Below are 23,163 nucleotides of genomic sequence, written 5' to 3'. Positions count from 1 at the left end.
TCACACAAGTCTACTTTCACCAGCAGCCAATAGTCTGCTCTAGTGTAGATTCCTCCCCGCCCCCACTCCTACCCCAGCCAGAAACAGAGCCTTCCTTTTTACACCCTCTGACCATGTTGCTACCACTGGTGGAGAAAAAGAAGAGGAGGAAGAAATAAGTTCAGGAGAGAACGTTGAGCTCTCTTGTGTTGAGATGCTGTGTGCAACCTGGTGTGAGGTTGTGGTAAAAGAGAAAACCCAGGCAAGGGTCCATGTTGGATATGGAAGCCATCAGCCTACACATAGCAGCAGAAGTTTAAAGAATATGGGGCCTCAATACTGTGGGAGGACTTCCCTGGTGTCCAGTGGTTAAGAATCCGCCTGCCAATGCAGGGGACATGGGTTCGACCCTTGGTTCAGGAAGATTTCACATGCCTCAGAGCAACTAAGCCCTTGCCCCCAGCTACTGAGCTTGAGTCCTGCAACTACTAAGCCAAAGCACCCTAGAGCCCACACTCCACAAGAGAAGCCATCACAATGAGAAACCTGGACACCACAACCACAGAATAGGCCCTGCTCGCCGCAACTAGAGAAAGCCTGAGCACAGCAACAAAGACCTACTGCAGCCAAAAAGTTAATAAAAAAATTTTTAAAAGATCCCAGTTAAAAAAAAGTATGCTTGGAAAGGGCACAGGTCTGGGCCCTTGGAGCAAGGAAGTGGGGGGAGGTGTGCAGCTGGGAGCCGGAAGAGGCAGCTGGGTTACTGGAGGAGAATCAGCTAAGGAGAGCCCTATAGACCTACAAAGAAATTGACTCCAATGTGGAGAGGAGGGAAGAAATTCACTCCCAGGAGACTGCCAGCTTGTGCCCTGCTTTCCCTCTCCCTCAGAGTGAGCCATTTCTGAATCTTTTGACAGACAACCTGGGAGGGTTAAGCCCTCTGAACACCTGAGCAGGTAGAAGGCGGCTACAAACCCCCAGACATCCCTCCTGGCTTTACAAGTCCAACTCAGCCTTCTCCTGATTGGAGAAGCATGGCCATGTGTCTAGGAATGCCCCAAAGCATTCTCCTATACACTCATCTAAGGGCTTCCCAGGTGGAGCCGTGGTAAAGAATCTGCCCGCCAATGCAGGACACTCAGGAGACACTGGTTTAATCCCTGGGTTGGGAAGATCCCCTGGAGCAGGAAATGGCAACCCACCCCAGTATTCTTGCCTGGGAATTCCCATGGACAGAAGAGCCTGGCAGGCTCTAGGCCAGGGGTTCACAAAAGAGACGGACAGGACTGAGCACACATGCTCACGTATGTGTTCATCAAAATGGACTTTCCCTGTCCCCCATTCTCTGCCCCTGCACCCGAAGTTGATTATAAATTGGACTTTATAGTCCATCCACTCGGGAGTGATGTTTGGCTCCTGAGACCTCAGGGGTTCAGAAGAAGAGACTGGCAAGTGGTTGGACCCATGGGTTCTAACCCATGAGGAGTCCCTGCCCTTGTTGAACCTCTTGCCGGGCTCTGAATCCGAGGCCCCAGTGCTCAGACCACCTGGCCAACAGGCAGGGACACGGTCCAACAGTCACTGTGGAGCCGATCCTGAGAGTATCCACCTGGATTAGAAGCTCAATACCAGCCAAGTTAGCCGTCAGCATCCTTGTGGACCCCAAACTGAAGGCTACTCTGTGACTAGACGAAGAGAACAGGAAGATCTTTGGCCCTGTGTGGGTAGGGGCTCTGGGCTGCAGGGAGTCAGGGTGGGAGAAGCTGGAGCTTTTCCTGAGTGCAAGCCAGCAGCATATGCAGTTGCTTACCACCCATCCTCATAGATGAGAAAAATATAGTTCCCAGGCAGCAAAGAGGGGCTAGGATTCAGAACTGAGTCTGATTCCAAGCCTGGTTTCTTTCACGAAGAAAGGAGAGCCCTGTGAGGGCATTAGAGTCTAAGGACTGCAGATCCAGTATTTCTTCTCTGGCCTCATTTCCTGCCCTTGTCCTCTTAACTTCTATCTTAGCCACCTAGAAATTCTCCTTGTGCTTCTATCACCTCCAAGCCTTTGTACTTCTTGAAGCTTCTCAATGAAATGTCATTCCTCCTGCCTCATCTGCTTGGTCAACACTACGCTCTGTCTGGAAACCTTCCCTCACCTTTCTGGGCTTCCACAGAACTGCACCACACTCTGTGCTCCCCTGGAGCAAACCCTCAGTTAAGTGTGCGAAGAGCTATCAGCTCTCACGTCTGTCTGTCTGCCCCCACCAGAGAGTACAAGGTACTCAGTTCCCTACCTGTCGGCCGACACAGCCAGAAGGTGGCTGTTGACTGATAGACTGAGTGCATGGATTCCTTCACTTCCTAAGCACCTGCTCTGTGCTAGGCACTGACCCAGGGCCAGGGGATCTGACACAAAATGACATAGACATGGCCTCTGCTTTCAGATGTGTATGTTTTGTAGGGAAAGTCAGACAATAAGCACAGCGAACTGATATCTATGCAAGAGGGCCAGTGATGTGATGAGAAAGTACCCAGGTGAGAAGTAAGTTCTTTTGGTTGGGTTGTCAGAAGTCATTTTGTTGTGCTAAGTCGTGTCTGACTCTTTTTGAGGAATTAATCATAGGATGAAATCTAAGTGGCTACAAGAAGTCAGCCTGTAGAGTATAAAAACATTCTGGGAAGCTCAACTGAACACAGGAAGTCAGCCTGCAGAATATATAAGGACATTCTAGGAACTCAGAGAGGATGAGACTTCCGGGCCACTGAAGAAGTTTGGTTTTTCCAGCAGATACCATGGGAAAGCATTTAAAGGGGGGTGTCACAAAAATAAAACATTTTTTCAGTATTTGTTTTCACTTTTTAAAAAGCGTCCATCAGATAGTAAAACTCCAGGGTGAAAGTTTGATGATGAATAGGATATTTGCCATCCTCAAAATATCTACCTACAACATATTTATTAATTACAAAAGGGCGAAAAGTAACGGAGAAACCTGGCAGACCCAATCCCAATCAAAAGATCAGTTAACATCCTCAGGAATGGGCCAGCCTGACACCCATGCCCCCCTCCACCATGATGCAGCAAGAGCACACAGAATTGCTTTCAGGATATTCGTGTCCAAAATGTAGAGCCTCAGTCAGATAAACCCAAATTGAGAGTTATTCTACAAAATAACTGGTCTGTGTCTTTCAAAAACTTCAAGGCCATAAAAGAACGAACCTCCCTCCCTCAAAGGTCCATCAGTAAGTGACTGAATTAAATGTGATCTATACATAGAATGGACTATTGCCCAGCAATGAAAAAGAATGAACTAGTCTCTGTAGATCAATATGGAAAGATCTCAGAAACCTTGTTCTTGTGGTAAAAAAAACATGGCCAGTGAAAAACTCTACTGAGACTCCCTTAATCCTACCTATCAGTTTAGAAGAAAATCAGCTTTAGTAGAACATTCAAAGTTTGATGCTCTACTATGTCGACCAAATGATGGGGAAATAAGTCACTCATACATTGCTGGTGGGGGCCACATTGATACTACCCCTGTAGCATTATAACTATCAAAATTATAAATCCAAATGCTCCTTGACCCAGCAATCCCTCTTCTGGAATCCAACAGTATAGCATTCTACTATGTATATGCTTATTCACTGTAGTATTGTCATTAGAAAGCAAAACAAAAACAAAACGGAGACAATGCAAGCTTTCCTTATGGGGGTCTGCCCACCAATATCTTCTTCCCCAGCCCACATTTAGTAAGGGAAGGAAAGGGAAAAAAAACTTCAGGAGCCAATAACTCATCTGCCAGTCTCTCCCCAGCTTCCCTCCACCAATTCTCTTGTTCTCCTGTGGTATAGGAGGGGGCATGCGGGGGAAGGCTGGTGCAGGAGTAAGAGCCCCAGGCTAGGGATCAACTTTCACCCTCTGCTTGCTGATGAACTTCAAGCTAGCCCAGTCCCTTTTTGGGCCTCTCAACAGGAAGGATAGAGCAATAAGGCATGCCTGCCACCTCCCAACCCACTCATCCCCAAATTATTTATAAAATATAGTACACACATGGATATATTTATTAGAATAAGCTCTCAGAGGATTCCCATAGGATTTTGGATCAGGAAACAATGACCAAGGTATTACGAGTCCTCCTCATCTGAGAGTGGAGCTGGGCTGAACTGAGATAATCACACAGGTTGGGTGCAGGCAAGGAAGGTGCCCAGGTGTCAGCAGTGGGAACAGCTTAGTTAAGGAGCCAGAGTGGCAGCATCTGGGTCAAGTTGAGCAGGAGGGGTCCAATCCCCTGGGGTGTGGACCCAGAAGTGGGGTTCTCAGCGTAAAATCTCGCCACCTCCTCATTGGGGTTGCCCTGGAAGGGGTCGAACCACATCTGGATGCAGCGGCCGCTGCCCCGGCCGTAGTTGCTGACCTTGAAGGAGTGACTCCAGATTTCATTGCACAGAGCAGCAGGCGTGGGGAAGTAGAAGTCAAAGCGGTGGCAGGCAGCTTTCACCGGGCACTGGTTATACCCTGTGGGGAGGATGGAAGACCTGTAGCCACTGGGTCCAGAACCATCTCTTGCTCCAGCAGCCCCACAGTTGCAAATCTCCATAAACCCTTCCACACCCTCCCCTCCCCCTCCCTCCCCGCCCCCAGCCCTCACCTGAGGTCCAGTCCCAGCCCCTGTGCCAGTTGCTCTTGCAAGTGTAGGAGGTGCGGCAGTCTTCCCACCAGATCTGACAGTCCTCTTTGCACAGGGGCACACCCAGGACCCGCTCCCTGCGCCAACTCTGGTTAACCTGGAGGGGTCGGGGGAGGGAGGGAACCAGTCTGTCAGGGATCTCAGCTGCTATAGCCTTGATGGGGTCCAGGGCTGGGGAGGTGGGGGCAATGCCTCTGTCACCCTCAGACCAGAATTTGTGAACCACACCCTCCCTGCAAGTGACCAGTGGACTCTGCCCTCTGCTGAAGCATCTGTCTGAGGGGCTGGTGCCCATACCTCCCGGATCCAGGGCCCCAGATTAGGTGAGCACTCATAGAGACAGGTGTCCTGAATAAAGTGGCGCTTGCATGCAGGCTCCATCTTGCCGCAGTGGTCCCAGTTGAATCTGTACAGGTAGGAAATGTCCTTATGGGCTTCTATGCTGGTGTTGACAGAGCAGCAGGCATTCTTCCTCCAGGGGCTGCACTGTGGTGGGGGGAGGGGGGAGACATGGGGCTAAGTTCTTGAGCCACCGTGGCCATCTCCTCTGTATTCTGGCTCCTCTGCCTCGTGTAGATCATCCAGAGGCTCACTCGCTGGGAAGGTTGCCCCTAAGCCTGGACTTGAGAGCCCTCCTTTTGGGGTAGAGGCAGTAATAATACTGACTTCTAACAGAAAGTAACACAGGGGACGTGGGAGATTTGGGGAATCATCATCTGGGGGGACATTATTATTTGTACATCTCTAAACTGTTCACAAAGCTATTTCACGTTATCTGGGTTATTTATATTATTCATTTTGTACCGAACTGGTATTAACTGAGTGCAGGCACTATGCTGGCTGCTGAGTATACTGTAATGAACAAAATAGATCAAAATCTCTGCCCTCCTTGAGCTTATGGTTTTAGTGAAGGGCAGGAAGGGGGGATACGGAGAACACTGGGGGCACAGAAAATAGCAGATGCAAAGTCCCTGAGATTTTTGCACTTTATCTTCTGTTACTGAAGATAATGGTCCCAGTCAAAAGACCATTACTCCTGTTTTACAGAGTTGAAGGAAGCTGCACCCTTTGTGGAATGTAAGGTTAAGGTTTTAACTCAGGACAGAGAGGAGAGGGGGAATCCTGGCCTCAGGTTGTGATGGGGGGTGGAGGGAAAGGGGGCTGGTCTGGCTCTTTCAGGGTCTGGAAGCCCAGGAGAGGGAACTCCTGGTAGGTCTTGAAAGAAGAAGGGCGCAGAGTGGCAGTGACCCACACATGGCCCGGACATGGGCCATGGGACTTGATGTGGGAAGCAATTCTGGAGAGGTAAAATCAAGGCAGGTAAGATTGTAGAAGGGGTTCCCAAGTGGTGGCTAGTGGGAAAGAACCCCCCTGCCAATGCAGGAGATGTAAGAGACACAGGTTCAATCCCTGAGTTGGGAAGATCCCCTGGAGGAGGGCATAGCAACCCACTCCAGTATTCTTGCCTGGAGAGTCCCATGGACACAGAAGCCTGGTGGGCTACAGTTCAATGGGTCGCACAGAGTTGGACATGACTGAAGCGACTTAGCACACATGAACAAGATGGTAGAAGTGATTGTGGCTTCCCTTCAGGAATTGCCGTAGGCTGGGAGTCAGGAACTGAGTGATCATGAGCCAAATTGCTTCAAATGTCTGAGATGAACTCTAGCGCCCAGGCTCAAGTGAGGGGGGAAGCTGTGACAGGTCCGGACACTCAGGAGAAACTAAGGAAAGTCCTTGACGGCGCAGCCAAACCAATCCCTCTTCAATAACCCAGTCCATGCCCAGAGCTGCTGCCGCAGAGCCTGCTTCCAGGCTTCCCTAGGTTTTTGTGCATACCATTCCTCAGATGCCCAACTCTTGGTCAACTTGCAAGACCCCATCCACTGCATCCCTGAACTGCCAGCCAGGGTCAGTGGTTTCCTCCTCTGAAAGGATTAATACATGTAATGAAAAACACCTCCTGGCCCATTTCGGAGAGGCTCCAGAAAACCAGCCACTCCCACATAGCCTACACCCCTTTGAATTGCAGTCACCTGTCTTCCTCAAAGACCTGCACACCATTTCTTGGCAAAGAGCAAGTGCTACTAAAGGTTCTTTAAAGCCCCCTTTAAAACTTAAAAAATTCTAAAAATGCAGTGGTGCATATGGACTTTCAGTTTTGGAAGATGAAAACATTCTGGAGGTGGATGGTGGTGATGGTGGTGATGTTCACATGTGAACCTACCTAATGCCACAGCATTGCATGCTTAGAAATGCTTAAATGGAAAATTTTATGTTATGGGTATTTTACTAGCAAATGAACTGTTGGAAATGACTCAGAAGTCATGGGCAGCTGAACTTCCCTCTCTTCACTTGAAGACCCTGGAGACAGTTCATGCCAGCCTTTCCCTGGGGACACCACAGCCCCCCAGCAGTGTGAAGGCTTGTAGGGAGCCAAGGGAGAGACCAGAGGGAATAAGATACTAGCATTTCTCATGAGCCTGGAGTTCAACTTCAAGCTCAGAGCCCCTGAGCTGCTTTAGGGACCTTCCCTATGAGGCCGGCCTCACCTCCCCTTCTCTGTGGGCAGAAGCATTCTTGGCTCTGGCCACACTAGACTTGGCACCACTCATGCTGTCACCCTCCAACCTGTGTACACACCGTCCTCTGCTAGGCTGCCTTTTCCTGCTTTGTCTTCCTGGAAAACTCTTACTCAACCTCCAGGGCCAAGCCAATGGCCTCTTTACTTGGAAGTCTTCCCGGCATATCTGATTTGCCAGTTTCTCATCAGGACCTAATGGAGGTGAGGACCTGGCCTATTTGTAGTTCTTTGTTACATGGTGACCATGAGGGACCTGTCTTTCCTACCTTGACTTTGAGCTTCATGGGCTGGCACATAATGAAGGTTGGGAAAGTTACCACCAGTCCCTCTCCTGGCTGGATTCTTAGTTCCCATGTCTACCTGTGCCTTCTCTGGGCCTATTTCCTCATTTGCATAAATAGAGACCACTTACCACCTACCAATTAAGTATTCACTGACAAGGTGTGAGGAAAACACTTGACCCATAGAGGGCGCTAGATAAACAGTCCTCCCCGTGTTGTAGTGACCTCCTAGGAGAGGTCCACCAGGATCACCTCCCTGCCAACCTCCTGCCTCCATCACTCCCAAAGCTGATCTTCCCATCACCCTAACTTCTCCCTTTTGGGGGGTCAGCCCTCTCCCCTACCCCAGACCCCACCCCATCCTCACCTGCTCGTGTAGACTGTCCTCAGGGCCCGGTTCTGCCTTGTGGTGCTTGGCATCCATGCAGACGTTGAGCAGGTTGGTCCTGGCCCGTGGAGTCACGGGGACCTGGGCACCCCATGCAGCGGCCACCAAAACCAGAAGCAGCAACTGTGTCATCTGCCAGGCCATGACCACTCACTCCTGCCAGGAAGCCACCATAAGACTCTTGGTCAGATTTCCTGTCTCCCTCCCAAACCCAGATCTTCTGGCCTCCTCACCTGGCTTACCCCACTTCACCGATGAGCTGAGCGATGAAAGGCCTGTAGAGGTCTGGACCAAGTGGTAGGAATCCACCCCCACCTGAGGACATTTCAATACTAGCTCTGTGACGTGCGCGGAGGGAGCCACCACCCCTCTCTAGACATCCCCTTCCGGTTTTGCCAGACGGTATTTCACCCACAATCAGAGGGTCCTGCCTTAGAGGAAGCATGGGGCATAATTTGCTGATGGGGTTTACGAGTGAGAAGAGGGGCGCCAGCCAGCCTCTGCTTCTACTTCCTCAGCCCATCCCAACTAGCCTGAAGCAAGCTAAGTTTAGGAGCCAAGAGATTGCCAGCAGAGTAAACAGGGAAGCTGACCAGTGGCCAGATGAGGGCTATTGAGCCATTCAGTTCTTGCTTAAGGTTCTGGAGCCTGTGCCAAGGGAGCTGGGAGTAGTGGGAAGGCTATATGGAAAGCTGTGCTGTGCTGCGCTTAGTTGCTCAGTCATGTCCAATTCTTTGCACCCCATGGACTGTAGCCCTCCAGGCTCCTCTGTCCATGGGGATTCTCCAGGTGAGAATACTGGAGTGGGTTGCCTAATCCTTCTCCAGGAAATCTTCCTGACCCAGAGATGGAACCGGGGTCTCCTGCATGGCAGGCGGATTCTTTACCAATTGAGCTACCAGGGAAGCCCTAGTAAGAGCTAAACCTCAGGTCCTTACACCTCAACAACCCTCTGCAACCCCCACTGAGAGGTCTTGGGAAGTTCCCTGGGCAGAGTCAGGACTAGACCTTGGGGAAGGCCAAGAAGTAAGGAGAATGTGGAGGAGAAACTGAGCCAGAGCAGTGGGTGGTGGAGGCACCAGAGGGAAAGTCCTCCCAGGATGCCAGGGGAGCCCCTACCTTGCCTCTCACCTCCTACCTCCCATCTCTACTTTTCCTCCCTGTCCTGCCTTTACCTCTGCCCTCAGCCTACCTGGGATAGGAGAGTGTCTCCCCTCTCTTTCATAAGCCTGTGCTGACTGCTTGGTCAGCCGCTCAGTCAGCGAAGTCTGGAGGCTTTGTCTAGGAAACAGCTCAATTGTCTTTCAGTTCAGAGCTAGTTAAATTATGGTATACACACCCAATGGGATTAAACCTGTTGAAAAAGATTGAGAGAACTCTTGACGTATGAATATGGAAAGCTTTCCAAGTACATTGTTAAGTGACAGAAGAAAGGTGTATACACTTATGGTCAATTAAACTACAACAAAGGAGTCAAGAGTATACAATGGAGAAGAGCCAGTCTCTTCAATAAGTGGTGCTGGGAAAACTGGACACCTACATGTAAAGGAATGAACCTAGAACAATCTCTAACACCATATACAAAAAGAAACTCAAAATGGATTAAAGACCTAAATGTAGACTGGAAATCATAAAACTCCTAGAAGAAAATGTAGGTTTAGCACTCTTGGACATAAATCACCGCAATATTTTTTGGCTCTGTCTCCTAAAGCAAAAGAAATAAAAGCAAAAATAAACAAATCAGACCTAATTAAATTTAAAAGTGTTTGCACAGCAAAGGAAACCATCAACAAAATGAAAAGACAACCTACTGAGGGAATTCCCTGGCTGTCCAGTGGTTAGGATTCCTTGCTTCCATTACAGAGGACATGGGTTTGACCCCTGGTCAGGGAACTAAGATCCTGCAAGCTATGCAGTGCAGCCAAAACAAAGAAAGAAATGAAACCCAACCTACTGAATGATAGGAAATATTTGTGAATGATATAACTGATAAGAGTTTAATATCTAAAATATATAAACAGCTCCTACAACTGAACAGCAAAAATACAAAAAAAAAAAAAAATTTAAAATGGACAAGACCACAATAGTTATTTTTCCAAAGAAAACTTGCAGATGGCCAACAGGCACATGATACTCAACATCACTAATCATCAGGAAAATGCAAATCAAAGCCACAATGAGATATCACCCCTGAAATATACATCAGAATGGCTATTATCAGAAAGAACACAAATAACAAACGTGGGCAAGGATGTGGAGAAAAGTGAACCTGCATACATTGCTGGTGGGAATGTAAATTGGTGCAGCCACTGTGGAAAATAGCATGGAAGATTCTCAAAAAACTAAAAAATAGAACTATCACATGACCCAGAAATTCCACTACTGGATGTATACCAGAGAAAACAAAAACACTAATTCAAAAGATACACGCAGGGACTTCCCTGGTGGTCCAGTGGCTGGGACTCTGCGCTCCCGGTATAGGAGTTGGGGTGGGGCATGGGTTTGCTCCCCGAGAGCTGGATCCCACATGCTGCAATTGAAGCATTCACATGCCTAAAGATTCCGAGTTCAGCCAAATAAATGAATAAATATTTTTAAAATGCTTTAAAAAACTAATAGACACATGTGGACTTCCCCACCAGTCAGTGATTAAGACTCTGCCTTCCAGTGCAGGGGGCTCCGGTTCCGTGCCTGGTCAGGGAACTAAGGCCCCATATCCCTTATGAGACATATCCCATGCCTCAGGGCATGACCAAAAAAAAAAAGTTAAAAAAAATAAAATATACAACAAACTAGTGAATATAACAAAAAAGAAATAGACTCACAGATATAGGGAACAAACTAGTGTTAACCAATGGAGAGAGAGAAGGGAGAAGGAACAATATTGGGATAGGGGACTAAGAGGTACAAGTTATGATGTATAAAACAAGCTTTGAGGATGTATTGCACAGCATAGGAAATATCAGCAATATTTTGTAACAGCTGTAAATGGTGTGCGTGCTTGCTTGTGTGTGCTTAGCTGCTTCACTTGTGTCCGACGCTCTCTGACCCCATGGACGTGGCCTGCCAGACTCCTCTGTCCATGGGATTCTCCGGGCAAGAACCCCAGAGTGGGTTGCCATTTCCTTCTCCAATAAATGGTGTATAACTTTCAAAAATTGTAAATCACCATATTGTATATCCATAACATATAATATTGTATATCAAAGATACTTCAATTTTTTAAAAAAGAAGAAGGTGCAGAAGGGCAACATGCATCTTTTGTGTAAAAAGTTGGAGAGAGAACATCTGCGTTTGCAAATTCTGGAGGGAATTCCTTAGCGATCTTGCAAAACCTTGCAGCACAGCCAAAGCAAAAAGTGAAGTAAGAAAGAAAGGAAGGAAGGGAGGGAACAGGCGGAGGGAGGGGGGCAGAAAGAGAAAAAGAAAGAAGGAAGGAAAAGAGGGAAAGAGAATTCTGGAATGCTACAAAAAAAATTTTAAGTGGTTGCTTGTGGGGAGGACTTTGGCTTAGTGATTGGCTTAGAGTCTTTCCTCTATGAAACTTTCTGTGCTGTTTTGATTTTTGAACCATGTGAATTTACATATACCTTTTTGAAATATACATGTTTTTATGTATACTTATATATAAATAAAATATAAATGTAAATAAATATATAAAGTTTATAGATATATACTTATTTATATCAGTTTTGGATATTATACATATATTTACAAAAATATAAACATGAGACTACCAAGCATCCTAGTTCCTTGGGTATAATGCGAGAAAAATTCTTTGCATTTATGCCACATAGATTCCATTTTTATGCACGATAGTATGTTTTCCACTTTTAGATATTTTCACTATATGTGTTAGTTGCTCAGTCATATCTGACTCTTTGTGACCCCATGGACAGTAGCCCACTAGGTTCCTCTGTCCATGGCATTCTTCAGGCAAGAATACTGGAATGGGTTGCCATTCCCTTCAGCTTTTGACAAAAGAAAAAAACCCTCATGAAACCAAGCCATCCACACTTACACACTAGAATATTATTGTCACATTTAGTAACATAACCTTCAAATTACTTTTCTGTAACTCAAATGCCCTCTGTGGCCAAAAAAAAAAAACCCTTTCATTAATAATTATAATCATTATATTCATTGCTCATACTCATGTCCATTGAGTCAGTGATGCTATCCAACCATCTTGCCCTCCATGATCCCCTTCTCCTCCTGCCTTCAATCTTTCCCAGCATCAGGGTCTTTTCAAATGAGTCAGCTCTTTGCATCAGGTGGCCAAAGTTTTGGAGCTTCAGCTTCAGCATCAGTCCTTCCAAAGAATAGTCAGGATTGATTTTCTTTAGGATTGACTGGTTTGATCTCCTTGCAGTCCAAGGGACTCTCAAGAGTCTTCTCCAACACCACAGTTCAAAAGCATCAATTCTTCGGTGCTCAGCTTTCTTTATAGTTCACCTCTCATATCCATACATGACTACTGGAAAAAACCATAGCTTTGACTAGATGGACCTTTGTTGGCAAAGTAATGTCTCTGCTTTTTAATATGCTGTCTAGGTTGGTCATAACTTTTCTTCCAAGGAATAAGTGTCTTTTAATTTCATGGCTGCCGTCACCATCTGCAGTGATTTTGGAGCCCCCCAAAATAAAGTCCGTCACTGTTTCCATTGTTTCCCCATCTATTTGCCATGAAGTGATGGGACCAGATGCCATGATCTTAGTTTTTGAATGTTGAGTTTTAAGCCAGCTTTTTCACTCTCCTCTTTCATTTTCATCAAGAGGCTTTTTAGTTCCTCTTCACTTTCTGCCATAAGGGTGGTGTCATCTGCATATCTGAGATTTTTGATATTTCTCCCAGCAATCTTGACTCCAACTTGTGCCTTGTCCAGTCCTGCATTTCACATATACTCTGCATATAAGTTAAAAGACAATATACAACCTTGACGTACTCCTTTCCCTATTTGGAAGCAGTCTATTGTTACATATCCAGTTCTAACAGTTGCTTCTTGACCTGCATACAGATTTCTCAGAAGGCAGGTAAGGTGGTCTGGTATTCCCATCTCTTTAAGAATTTTCCACAATTAGTTCTGCTAAGTTTTGCCAAATAATACAAATAAGGGAAATATGATACTTTAGAAATGAGTATCATGTCACCCCATTCCAATCAGTTCTCTCTAATCATGTTATCAAGCAGGTATGCAAATCCTAAATGACACAAAAAGGAATAACCTAAGCTTTCCTTTGCCTTTTTGAGAAAAGCTAAGAAAATACAGAAAGAAACAAATATAAAGTTAGTCCGTGCCCAGATCAGTGATGAAATTATGCCCGGGGAACTCCCTGCTGTCCAGTGGTTAGGACTCTGTGCTTTCACTGCCAAGGGCAGTGAAACCATGTGTGATGGGTTAAAAAAAGAAAAAGGAACAAATTCTTTGACCATTGAGAACTGAGGTCTGTCTGTCTGTCCCCCTCACTTGAATGTAGATAGGCTCGATGACTGCTCTGACCAATATTTTCAGTGAAAGTGACACTCTGTGTCAGTGAAAGTTTCTAATTCCAGGCCTTAAGAGACTATTATGGATTGAATGTTTGTGTCTCTCCAAGGATTGCAACTTCAGCTTCTTCAGCATTACTGGTTAGGGAATAGGCTTGGATTACCGTGATATTGAATGGTTTGCCTTGGAAATGAACAGAGATCATTCTGTCGTTTTTGAGATTGCATCCAAGTACTGCATTTCAGACTCTTTTGTTGACCATGATGGCTACTCCATTTCTTCTAAGGGATTCCTGCCCACAGTAGTAGATATAATGGTCATCTGAGTTAAATTCACCCATTACAGACCATTTTAGTTCGCTGATTCCTAGAATGTCGATGTTCATTCTTGCCATGTCCTGTTTGACCACTTCCAATTGCCTTGATTCATGGACCTAACATTCCAGGTTCCTATGCTGTACTGCTCTTTACAGCATCTGATCTTGCTGCTATCACCAGTCCCATCAACAACTGGGTATTGTTTTTGCTTTGGCTCCATCCCTTCATTCTTTCTGGAGTTATTTCTCCACTGATCTCCAGTAGCACCTGGAGTAACAGGCAAACTTGGCCTTGGAGTACGGAAAGAAGCAGGGCAAAGGCTAATAGAGTTTTGCCAAGAGAACACACTGGTCATAGCAAACACCCTCTTCCAACAACACAAGAGAAGACTCTACACGTGGACATCACCAGATGGTCAACACCAAAATCAGATTGATTATATTCTTTGCAGCCAAAGATGGAGAAGCTCTATACAGTCAGCAAAAACAAGACCAGGAGCTGACTATGGCTCAGATCGTGAACTCCTTATTGCAAAATTCAGACTTAAACTGAAGTAAGGAAAACCACTAGACCATTCAGGTATGACCTAAATTAAATCCCTTATGATTATACAGTGGAAGTGAGAAATAGATTTAAGGGACTAGATCTGATAGACAGAGTGCCTGATGAACTATGGACGGAGGTTCATGACATTGTACAGGAAACAGGGATCAAGATCATCCCCATGGAAAAGGAATGCAAAAAAGCAAAATGGCTGTTTGAGGAGGCCTTACAAATAGCTGTGAAAAGAAGAGAAGCAAAAAGTAAAGGACAAAAGGAAAGATATTCCCATTTGAATGCAGAGTTCCAAAGAATAGCAAGGAGAGATAAGAAAGCCTTCCCCGGAGATCAGTGCAAAGAAATAGAGGAAAACAACAGAATGGGAAAGACTAGAGATCTCTTCAAGAAAATTAGAGATACCAAGGGAACATTTCATGCAAACATGGGCTCGATAAAGGACAGAAATGGTATGGACCTAAGAGAAGCAGAAGATATTAAGAAGAGGTGGCAAGAATATACAGAAGAACTGTACAAAAAAGATCTTCACTACTCAGATAATCACAATGGTGTGATCACTCACCTAGAGCCAGACATCCTGGAATGTGAAGTCAAGTGGACCTTAGAAAGCATCACTACGAACAAAGCTAGTGGAGGTGATGGAATTCCAGTTGAGCTATTTCAAATCCTGAAAGATGATGCTGTGAAAGTGCTGCACTCAGTATGCCAGCAAATTTGGAAAACTCAGCTGTGGCCACAGGACTGGAAAAGGTCAGTTTTCATTCCAATCCCAAAGAAAGGCAATGCCAAAGAATGCTCAAACTACCACACAATTGCACTCATCTCCCACGCTAGTAAAGTAATGCTCAAAATTCTCCAAGCCAGGCTTCAGCAATAAGTGAACCGTGAACTTCCAGATGCTCAAGCAGGTTTTAGAAAAGGCAGAGGAACCAGACATCAAACTGCCAACATCCGCTGGATCATCGAAAAAGCAAGAGAGTTCCAGAAAAACTTCTATTTCTGTTTTATTGACTATGCCAAAGCCTTTGACTGTGTGGATCACAGTAAACTGTGGAAAATTCTGAAAGAGGTGGGAATACCAGACCACCTGACCTGCCTCTTGAGAAACCTATGTGCAGGTCAGGAAGCAACAGTTAGAACTGGACACGGAACAACAGACTGGTTCCAAACAGGAAAAGGAGTACATCAAGGCTGTATGTTGTCACCCTGATTATTTAACTTATATGCAGAGTACATCACGAGAAACACTGGGCTGGAAGAAGCACAAGCTGGAATCAAGATTGCCAGGAGAAATATCAATAACCTCAGATATGCAGATGATACCACCCTTATGGCAGAAGGTGAAGAAGAACTAAAGAGCCTCTTGATGAGGGTGAAAGAGGAGAGTGAAAAAGTTGACTGAAAGCTCAACATTCAGAAAACTAAGATCATGGCATCTGGTCCCATCACTTCATGGGAAATAGATGGGGAAACAGTGGAAACAATGTCAGACTTTATTTTGGGGGGCTCCAAAATCACTGCAGATGGTGATTGCAGCCATGAAATTAAAAAACGCTTACTCCTCGAAGGAAAGTTATGACCAACCTAGATAGCATATTAGAAAGCAGAGACTTTACATTGCCAACAAAGGTCCGTCTAGTCAATGCTATGGTTTTTCCAGTGGTCTTGTATGGATGTGAGAGTTGGACTGTGAAGAAAGCTGAGTGCCGAAGAATTGATGCTTTTGAACTGTGGTGTTGGAGAAGACTCTTGAGAGTCCCTTGGACTGCAAAGCGATCCAACCAGTCCATCCTAGAGGAGATCAGTCCTGGGTGTTCATTGGAAGGACTGATGCTGAAGCTGAAACTCCAATACTTTGGCCACCTCATGTGAAGAGTTGATTCATTGGAGAAGACCCTGTTGCTGTGAGGGATTGGGAGTGGGAGGAGAAGGGGACGACAGAGGATGAGATGTTTGAATGGTATTACCAACTCAGTGGACATGAGTTTGAGCAGACTCTGGGAGATAGTGCAGGACAGAGGAGCCTGGCATGCTGTAGTCCATGGGGCCACAAAGAGTCAGATAGGATTTAGCAACAGACTAACAACAACATAATTCCTATGTTGAAACCTTCTACCTCCCATGTGATGGTTTTAGAAGGTGGGGCCTTTGAGAGGTGATTCAGGTTAGAGGAGGTGATTAGGATTATATGGGATTAGTGTCCTTATGAGAATCATGAGAGAACTTGCCTCATTCTGCTCTCTACTGTGCCTGGATACATTAAGTTAGCAGTCTGCAACCCAGAAGATGGCCCTCACCAGAACTTGACAGTGCTGGCACCCTGATCTTGGACTCCTAGCCTTCAAAATGTTTCCAAGTCCAAGCTCATACTGCTTGTCGCATGATAAGACAATAAACTGAAAGATGAGTTTTGGGGGCAAGGAATAGAGACTTTATATGCAGTCAGCAGACAAAGACGCTTTACTAGTGTCCCAAAGAACCATCTTACTTGCGTTTATTTATTTTTTTTTCTTACTTGCGTTTAAATTCAAACTTCTTTTATACTAAAAGGGATGGTGGGAAGTATGGTTGGTTGTTGCAACTTCTTGATTGAGGAATCCTTAGTTTTTGCAGCTATCCAGTCTGTTCATAATGTTCCTATAAACTTCCAATAAGGCAATTTTTAAAAATTAATTATTTTTTGGCTGTACTTCACAGCTGTAGGATCTTAGTTCACTGACCAGAGACCGAACCTAAGGTTTGGTAGTGAAAGAGTGAAGTCCTAACTACTGGACATTAGGAGAATCCCAGCAACTATTTTCTGTTCTGCAACTTTTTATCTCTACAATGTTAAACCTTGGCTGTCATATATATTTCAGGTTATAGGCAATTTTCTTTACAAAGATGCAGGCCAGCATAACTAAGAACAGGCAACAGAGCACAAGGGTCCGAACAAAAGGAAGAGATTCCAGCATAGAGTCAGGTTTGTTCTCTGTGATAAGAACTGTGAGAAATTAATTTTGGTTGTTTAAGCCCCCACAGTGTATCGTATTCTGTTACAGCAACCTGAACTGACCAAGACAGGGATTGGCACCTTCTACTTTCTGCATTTTGGAATACTAGCTCTTAGTTCCCTGAGATACCATGTAGGAAGATGGACACTACCCTGCAGGAAGAGGATACCTTTCAAAGCCCGGGAACTGCACAGAGAGGAGGGGGCCCCAGTTGAGGCCAGCCTCCCTGCAATCCCTGCCCAAGTGCCAAGCACATGAATAAAACCACACTGGATGCTCAGGAGCAGCCCAGACACAAGCTGAATACCACCAAGCCATCTCAGTCACTGCCATGTGGAGAAGAGGATTCTTCTGCTGAATCTTGCCAAAATTGCTGACTCACAAAATCTTGAAATATTATAAAATAGCTATTATGGTAAGCCACTAAGCTAATTTTATTTTGTAAACTTGCTATTTTGTAATAATCATCACGTTACAGAAAAATTGCAAAATAGTACAATTCCCGTACTCTTTTTAATTGTTTCCCCAAATGTTAACACATAACCTGACACATAACCCAAGTACAATCATAAGAACATCAGGAAATTGGCATTAATGATGCAATGCTATTAATTAATTTACAAACTTTGTTTTATTTGCCTGTTTTTCCATCAATGTCCCTTCTCTGGTCCAGATTGCATTTAATTGTTGTGTCTCCTTTATTCTCCTACAATCTGTGACAGTTTCTCAAACTATCTTTGTCTTTTATGACTGACACTTTTGAAGAATACTGGTCAATTATTTTGTAAAATGTCCCTCAATTTAGGTTTGCTTAATATTTTCTCATAGTTTAAGTTGAGATTATGTATTTTGGCAAGAAAATCAGAGGAGTAACACCACTTTCTCCATGCATCATATCAAGGGGCACATGATGTACATAATGCTATTAATCATTTGGTTACGGTGGTTTTTCTACCACATAATTATTAGTTTCCCTTGGAGAACAATCAGTATCTGGTGGGAAGTTACTTTGACATAATATAAATAACCTCATAATACTCTCATCCACTTATTTTAACATCCAGTTTTGACTGCAACAATAAACCACATAGTTATGAGATGGTTTGTTATGCAACAATAGATAAATGGCAACACAATGATAGTATTGCCTTTTTTATGGTCTCAAATTATTTAGCTTATAACCCTCATACAATCACATAGCAATTACTCTTTTTTTTTTTTTGCCACACCATGCAACTTGCAGAATCTAACTCATGCACCCTGAAGTGGAAGCACAGAGTCCTAACCACCGGACTACCAGGGAATTCCTGTTATTCTTTTTTTTTTGTCCATAGGTACACCCATGTCCCCTCCCTCCATTCCATCTCCCTCCCCATCCCACCTTTGTAGATTGTCACAGAGCCCCTGTTTGAGTTCCCTGAATCTTAGAGCAAATTCCCTTTGCCTATCTATTTTACTAAAATAAGATATTGAGGAAAAACGAATAATCACACTAATCTTTAAATCCAATCTGTTTACAAATCATAGTAGTTACATATTCACATTTTTATTTATCTTCTTTGAATATTTTGCACACTGCTTTTAAGACAGTGGACTGAAGAATTATTGAAGAAATCTGCACTGCCTCAATTACTTTCTGATGTGCCCTTGTGAGGCAGTGAATAGGAGATTTCATAGGCAATACCGGCTCCCAATGTTTCTTCAATCCTGACAACGTTTCTGGACAAATATTTTCATGGCGGCTGATCACAGAAGTGGGGTCTTCACCCCCCTCCCCCATGATTATACCAGTAACCAAAGTCATGTTATTTCCATCTGCACATTTACAGATAGTGTTAAGACCTGCCCCACCCCACCCACAGGGTCCAAACACCAGTGAACTTGTAGAATCGCGTCTTCTTTGAAACCCACATCCTCCAATCCCAGCTTCCAAGGTCATGGCCAAGGCCAGGGCTGGCTGATTTGCCAGTGATGCTAAATAGTCTCCTGTCCCTTGTAAGTGCCAAGACCAACCTTCATCCAGTTCTCCTGAATGTCTTTAATCAATGTCCTTGGTGCTCAGCAACCTCTAGACGAAAGGCATGATGACTTGTGACACCTCTGGCTATAGCTGTTGGTTTTTGTGTGCTTTGGCCTGGAGCCCACATTATGTGTGACTGCTCTCAAAGGCTTTCTATTGTAGGTGATCAAAGGTTATGGCAGGAACAAAATGCCTGCTCATCACATCCATGAACATATGGTGAGCTCTGAGTTGACCATCCAGGTGCACTCAGCCCCTGGGGAGACCAGACTACTGTGGAGAGTGGATTGGTCAGTCTTGCAACAGGATGGTATGGTGGCAGTCCCCAGGAGTAAAATGTTACCCTTAATTTTCTTGTGCTTGACTTTGCTCATTTAACAAGAGATGCTAGAGATGATTCCTTCTCAGTGTATATAGAGCTATGTGATTATATTAAATAACTTTATTGACTTTAAGTGATTTCTACTGTTTCACTATTACAGACAGTGCTGTAGTGAGTATCCTTGCGTACCTATCCATCTTTGTATGTAAGAATCTATGTAGAGGAGTGGGAATTCAAAATGGTGCAGCAAGGTGGGGCTTCCCTCAGTGGTGAAGAGTCTGCCTGCCAATGCAGGAGACGTGGGTTCAATCCTGGTCTGGGGAGTCCCCATATGCCGTGCACAGGGCAGCTCAGCCCGTGCACCGCAGCTACTGAACCTACGCTCTTCCTGAGCCAGGGAACCTCACCTGCTAAGCCCAGGCACCGCAACTGTTGCAGTCCACATGCGCTAGAGTCTGTATTCCCTGACAAGAAGAGCCACTGCAATGAAAAGCCCTCGAAGTGCAACTAGTCCCCACTGCAAGTAGTCCCCACTCACTGCAGCTAGAGAAAGCCTTCGCAAAACAACAAAAACTCAGCAAGCCAAAAATAAATAAATAAAAATGATTAAAACAGTATGGTAGTTCCTTAAAAATTTAAATATAGAATTACCATATGATCCAGTAATTCTACTTCTGGGCATATACCCAAAAGAATTGAGAGCAGGAATTGAAGTAGATATTTGTATATTCATTTTCATAGCCGCACTACTCCACAATAGCCAGAAGGTGGAAGCAACCCAAGGGTCTATCAACAAATGAATAGATAAATAAAATGTGGTCTATACATACAATGGAATTAAAAAATGGAGTTCAGCGTTAAAAAAGAAGAAAACTCTTCCACAAACTACAACATGAAACAACTTGAAAACATTATGCTAAGTGAGATAAGCCAGTCATTAAAAGCACACATAGTGCATGGCTCCACTTACATGAGGTACCTGGAGTAGTCAAATTGTTAGAGACAAAAAGTATAATGGGAGTCAGTAGAAGCTTGGGGAGAAGTGAATGGGTATGGAGTTTTCATGAAAAGTTTCTATAGGGCTTCCCTGATGGCTCAGTAGTAAAGAAAGTGAAGTTGCTTAGTCATGTTTGACTCTTTGTGAACTCCATGGACAGTAGCCTGCACCAGGCTCCTCCATCCATGGGATTTTCTGGGCAAGAGTACTGGAATGGGTTGCCATTTCCTTCTCCAGGGAATCTTCCCGACCCAGGGATCAAACCCAGGTCTCCCGCATTGTAGACAGACGCTTTACTGTCTGAGCCATAGTAGTAAAGAATCCACCTGCTAATGCAGGAGACATGGGTTTGATCTCTGACCCAGGAAGAACTCCCATGCCACAGAGCAACTAAGCCCATGTACCACAACTACTGAGCCAGTGCTCTAGAGCCCAGAAGCCACAACTATTGAGCCCATGTGCCACAACTCTTGAAGCCTGAGTGCCCTAGAGCCTGTGTTCTGCAACAAGAGAAACCACCACAATGAGAAGAAGCCTGAGCACCACAACTAGAGAATAGACCCCACTCTCCATGCTTCCCTGGTGGCTTAGAGGGTAAAGCATCTGCCTGCAATGCGGGAGACCTGGGTTCAATCCCTGAGTCGGTAAGATCCCCTGGAGAAGGAAATGGCAACCCACTCTAGTACTCTTGCCTAGAAAATCCCACGGACGGAGGAGCCTGGGAGGCTGCAGTCCATGGGGTAGCAAAGAGTCGGACATGACTGAGCGACTTCACTTTCACTTGCCATGACTAGAGAAAGCCTGCACAGCAATGAAAACCCAACATAGCCAAAAACAAATAACATTTTTATAAAAGGTTCTGTAGATGGATGGTGGTGATCGTTTCACAGCAATATGAATGTACTTAATGCAGCTGAACTGTACATACGAATATGGTGAAATGGTAAGCTTTTTGTTATGTATATTTTACCAGAATTTCAAAAATGTATAAAACACTACAAAACAATGGGGGGGGGGAATCTATCTAGAGGATAAATTCCTAGATTTGAAATTGTGGGGACAAAAGGTGCATACATTATTTACCTTGAGAGATATCACGTTGCCCTCCAGCATGCACTCATACCCGCAAGAGTGACTATTTCCACAAAATCTTATCAGATCAAGGAATTATCAAATTATTTCATCATTGCAGAGTTTTAAGCTGGGGAGGGAATTCAGTCGGCAGTTTTGAAAGATTCCCTTGGCTGGTATGTGCAGAAGGGGTTGGGTGTGGGCAGTGGGTGAACCAGGTGGACTAGTTAGGGAGCTGCTTCAGGAGTCCAGGGCTGGGGTGATGGCATCTGAGACCAGGAGGGTGTCAGTGGGGATTCATTCAACAAAGCAATTCAAGGTTCATTGAGTGACTGACTACCACGTGCTGGGCTGTTCTAGGTGCTGGAGTTAAAACAACGAACCAAAGTCCCTGCCCTCATGAAGCTGACATTCTAATAGGAGGAGAGGAGGGGAGAGAAAAGAGATAGCTGGTGATGTTGCTGTTCAGTTCAGTCACTCAGTCGTGTCTGCACCAGACACGACTGAGCGACTGAACTGAACTGAACTGAAGGGAAGGGAAGGTGATATTTGATCAGATACCACAGTGCATGGAGGAAAGGAGAGCCCTGAGGATGTGTAGGGGCATTTTGTGTCAGTCTCAGCCTATCAAGCAATGCTGTGGTTGGACCAACCCTTGTGGTTCTTATTATGACTGCAAGACACCCTTCAGCAATAACCATTGGGAAACTTTGAAAAAAATAAAGGTTTGTTACTTACAGGACCCGGAAATCACACAGCACCGGGGGCTACACAGCAAGGTCATAGGCAGAGAGACAGAAGCACGTGTGAGCCTGGGGTTCTGCTTTTATTGGGGTCGAGGGTGGGGACCTAGGTTTTCGCGGGCTCACTGTTTATTGGTGAATTTAAAACATAAGAACAGAAATTTAAAGCATGAAAAGAGAAAAAACAAGTGATCCAAACAGTTATCAAATTCAACTGACATCTCTAAAACAAAAGAACCTCAGTGCAGGGAGGTGGTCTGGCTTTTTAATCCAGCAATGTGTTTATTCTAGATAACCGTCTTTGAAAGCAGGAGCCAAAAATCTTTTTATCTTCTCTGTGAAGGGGATCAAGGGACAACTGAATAGACTTCCTGCTGCTGGTATGGATGACATGGTGATGACCACTTTATAGAAAGGCAAACCAAGGGATTTCCCTGGCAGTCCAGTGGTTAAGACTCCATACTTCCAATGCAGAGGCAGTGGGTTCTATTCCTGGTCTAGGAACTAAGATCTCACATACTGCAGAGCAACTAAGCCCACTTTACCCACAACTAGAGAAAGCCTGCAATGAAGACCAAGTGCAGCCAAAATTTTTAAAAAAGAAGAAGACAAACTGGAACTCAGAAAGAAGGTACATCCAGCAGCCATGATTTGACAACAAAAATTGTAACAGAGAAAAGATGGCGTGTTTCTTTATTTTGAAGCTAACACTGAAAGAAATGGCAACCCACTCCAGTACTCTTGCCTG

The 23,163-nt window shown here is 45.0% G+C and overlaps 1 protein-coding gene across 3 annotated transcripts; it reads right to left on the bottom strand.

Moving 5' to 3' along the window:
* Positions 1 to 4,008: 4,008 nt before the first annotated feature.
* LOC133054581 (folate receptor alpha) lies at positions 4,009 to 9,119 on the bottom strand. 3 transcript variants are annotated; one of them, XM_061139720.1, is made up of 5 exons: positions 9,098 to 9,119; positions 7,885 to 8,061; positions 4,950 to 5,138; positions 4,614 to 4,749; positions 4,009 to 4,480 (listed from the first exon to the last, which is right to left on the bottom strand). In XM_061139720.1, exons 2-5 carry the CDS (start codon positions 8,047 to 8,049, stop codon positions 4,194 to 4,196), a joined length of 777 nt encoding a protein of 258 aa, XP_060995703.1. In that variant the 5' UTR covers positions 8,050 to 8,061; positions 9,098 to 9,119; the 3' UTR covers positions 4,009 to 4,193. The 3 variants fall into 3 exon arrangements, with proteins under 3 accessions (XP_060995703.1, XP_060995686.1, XP_060995694.1); XM_061139703.1 differs by lacking the exon at positions 9,098 to 9,119 and adding an exon at positions 8,139 to 8,427; XM_061139711.1 differs by lacking the exon at positions 9,098 to 9,119 and adding an exon at positions 8,148 to 8,427.
* Between the last annotated feature and the right edge of the window lie 14,044 nt (positions 9,120 to 23,163).

The sequence above is a fragment of the Dama dama genome, chromosome 1, assembly GCF_033118175.1.
Source record: "Dama dama isolate Ldn47 chromosome 1, ASM3311817v1, whole genome shotgun sequence".
Lineage (NCBI taxonomy): Eukaryota > Metazoa > Chordata > Mammalia > Artiodactyla > Cervidae > Dama > Dama dama.
The sequence above is the reverse complement of the archived record's forward strand: the minus strand, read 5'-3'. Positions and strand labels throughout refer to the sequence as shown.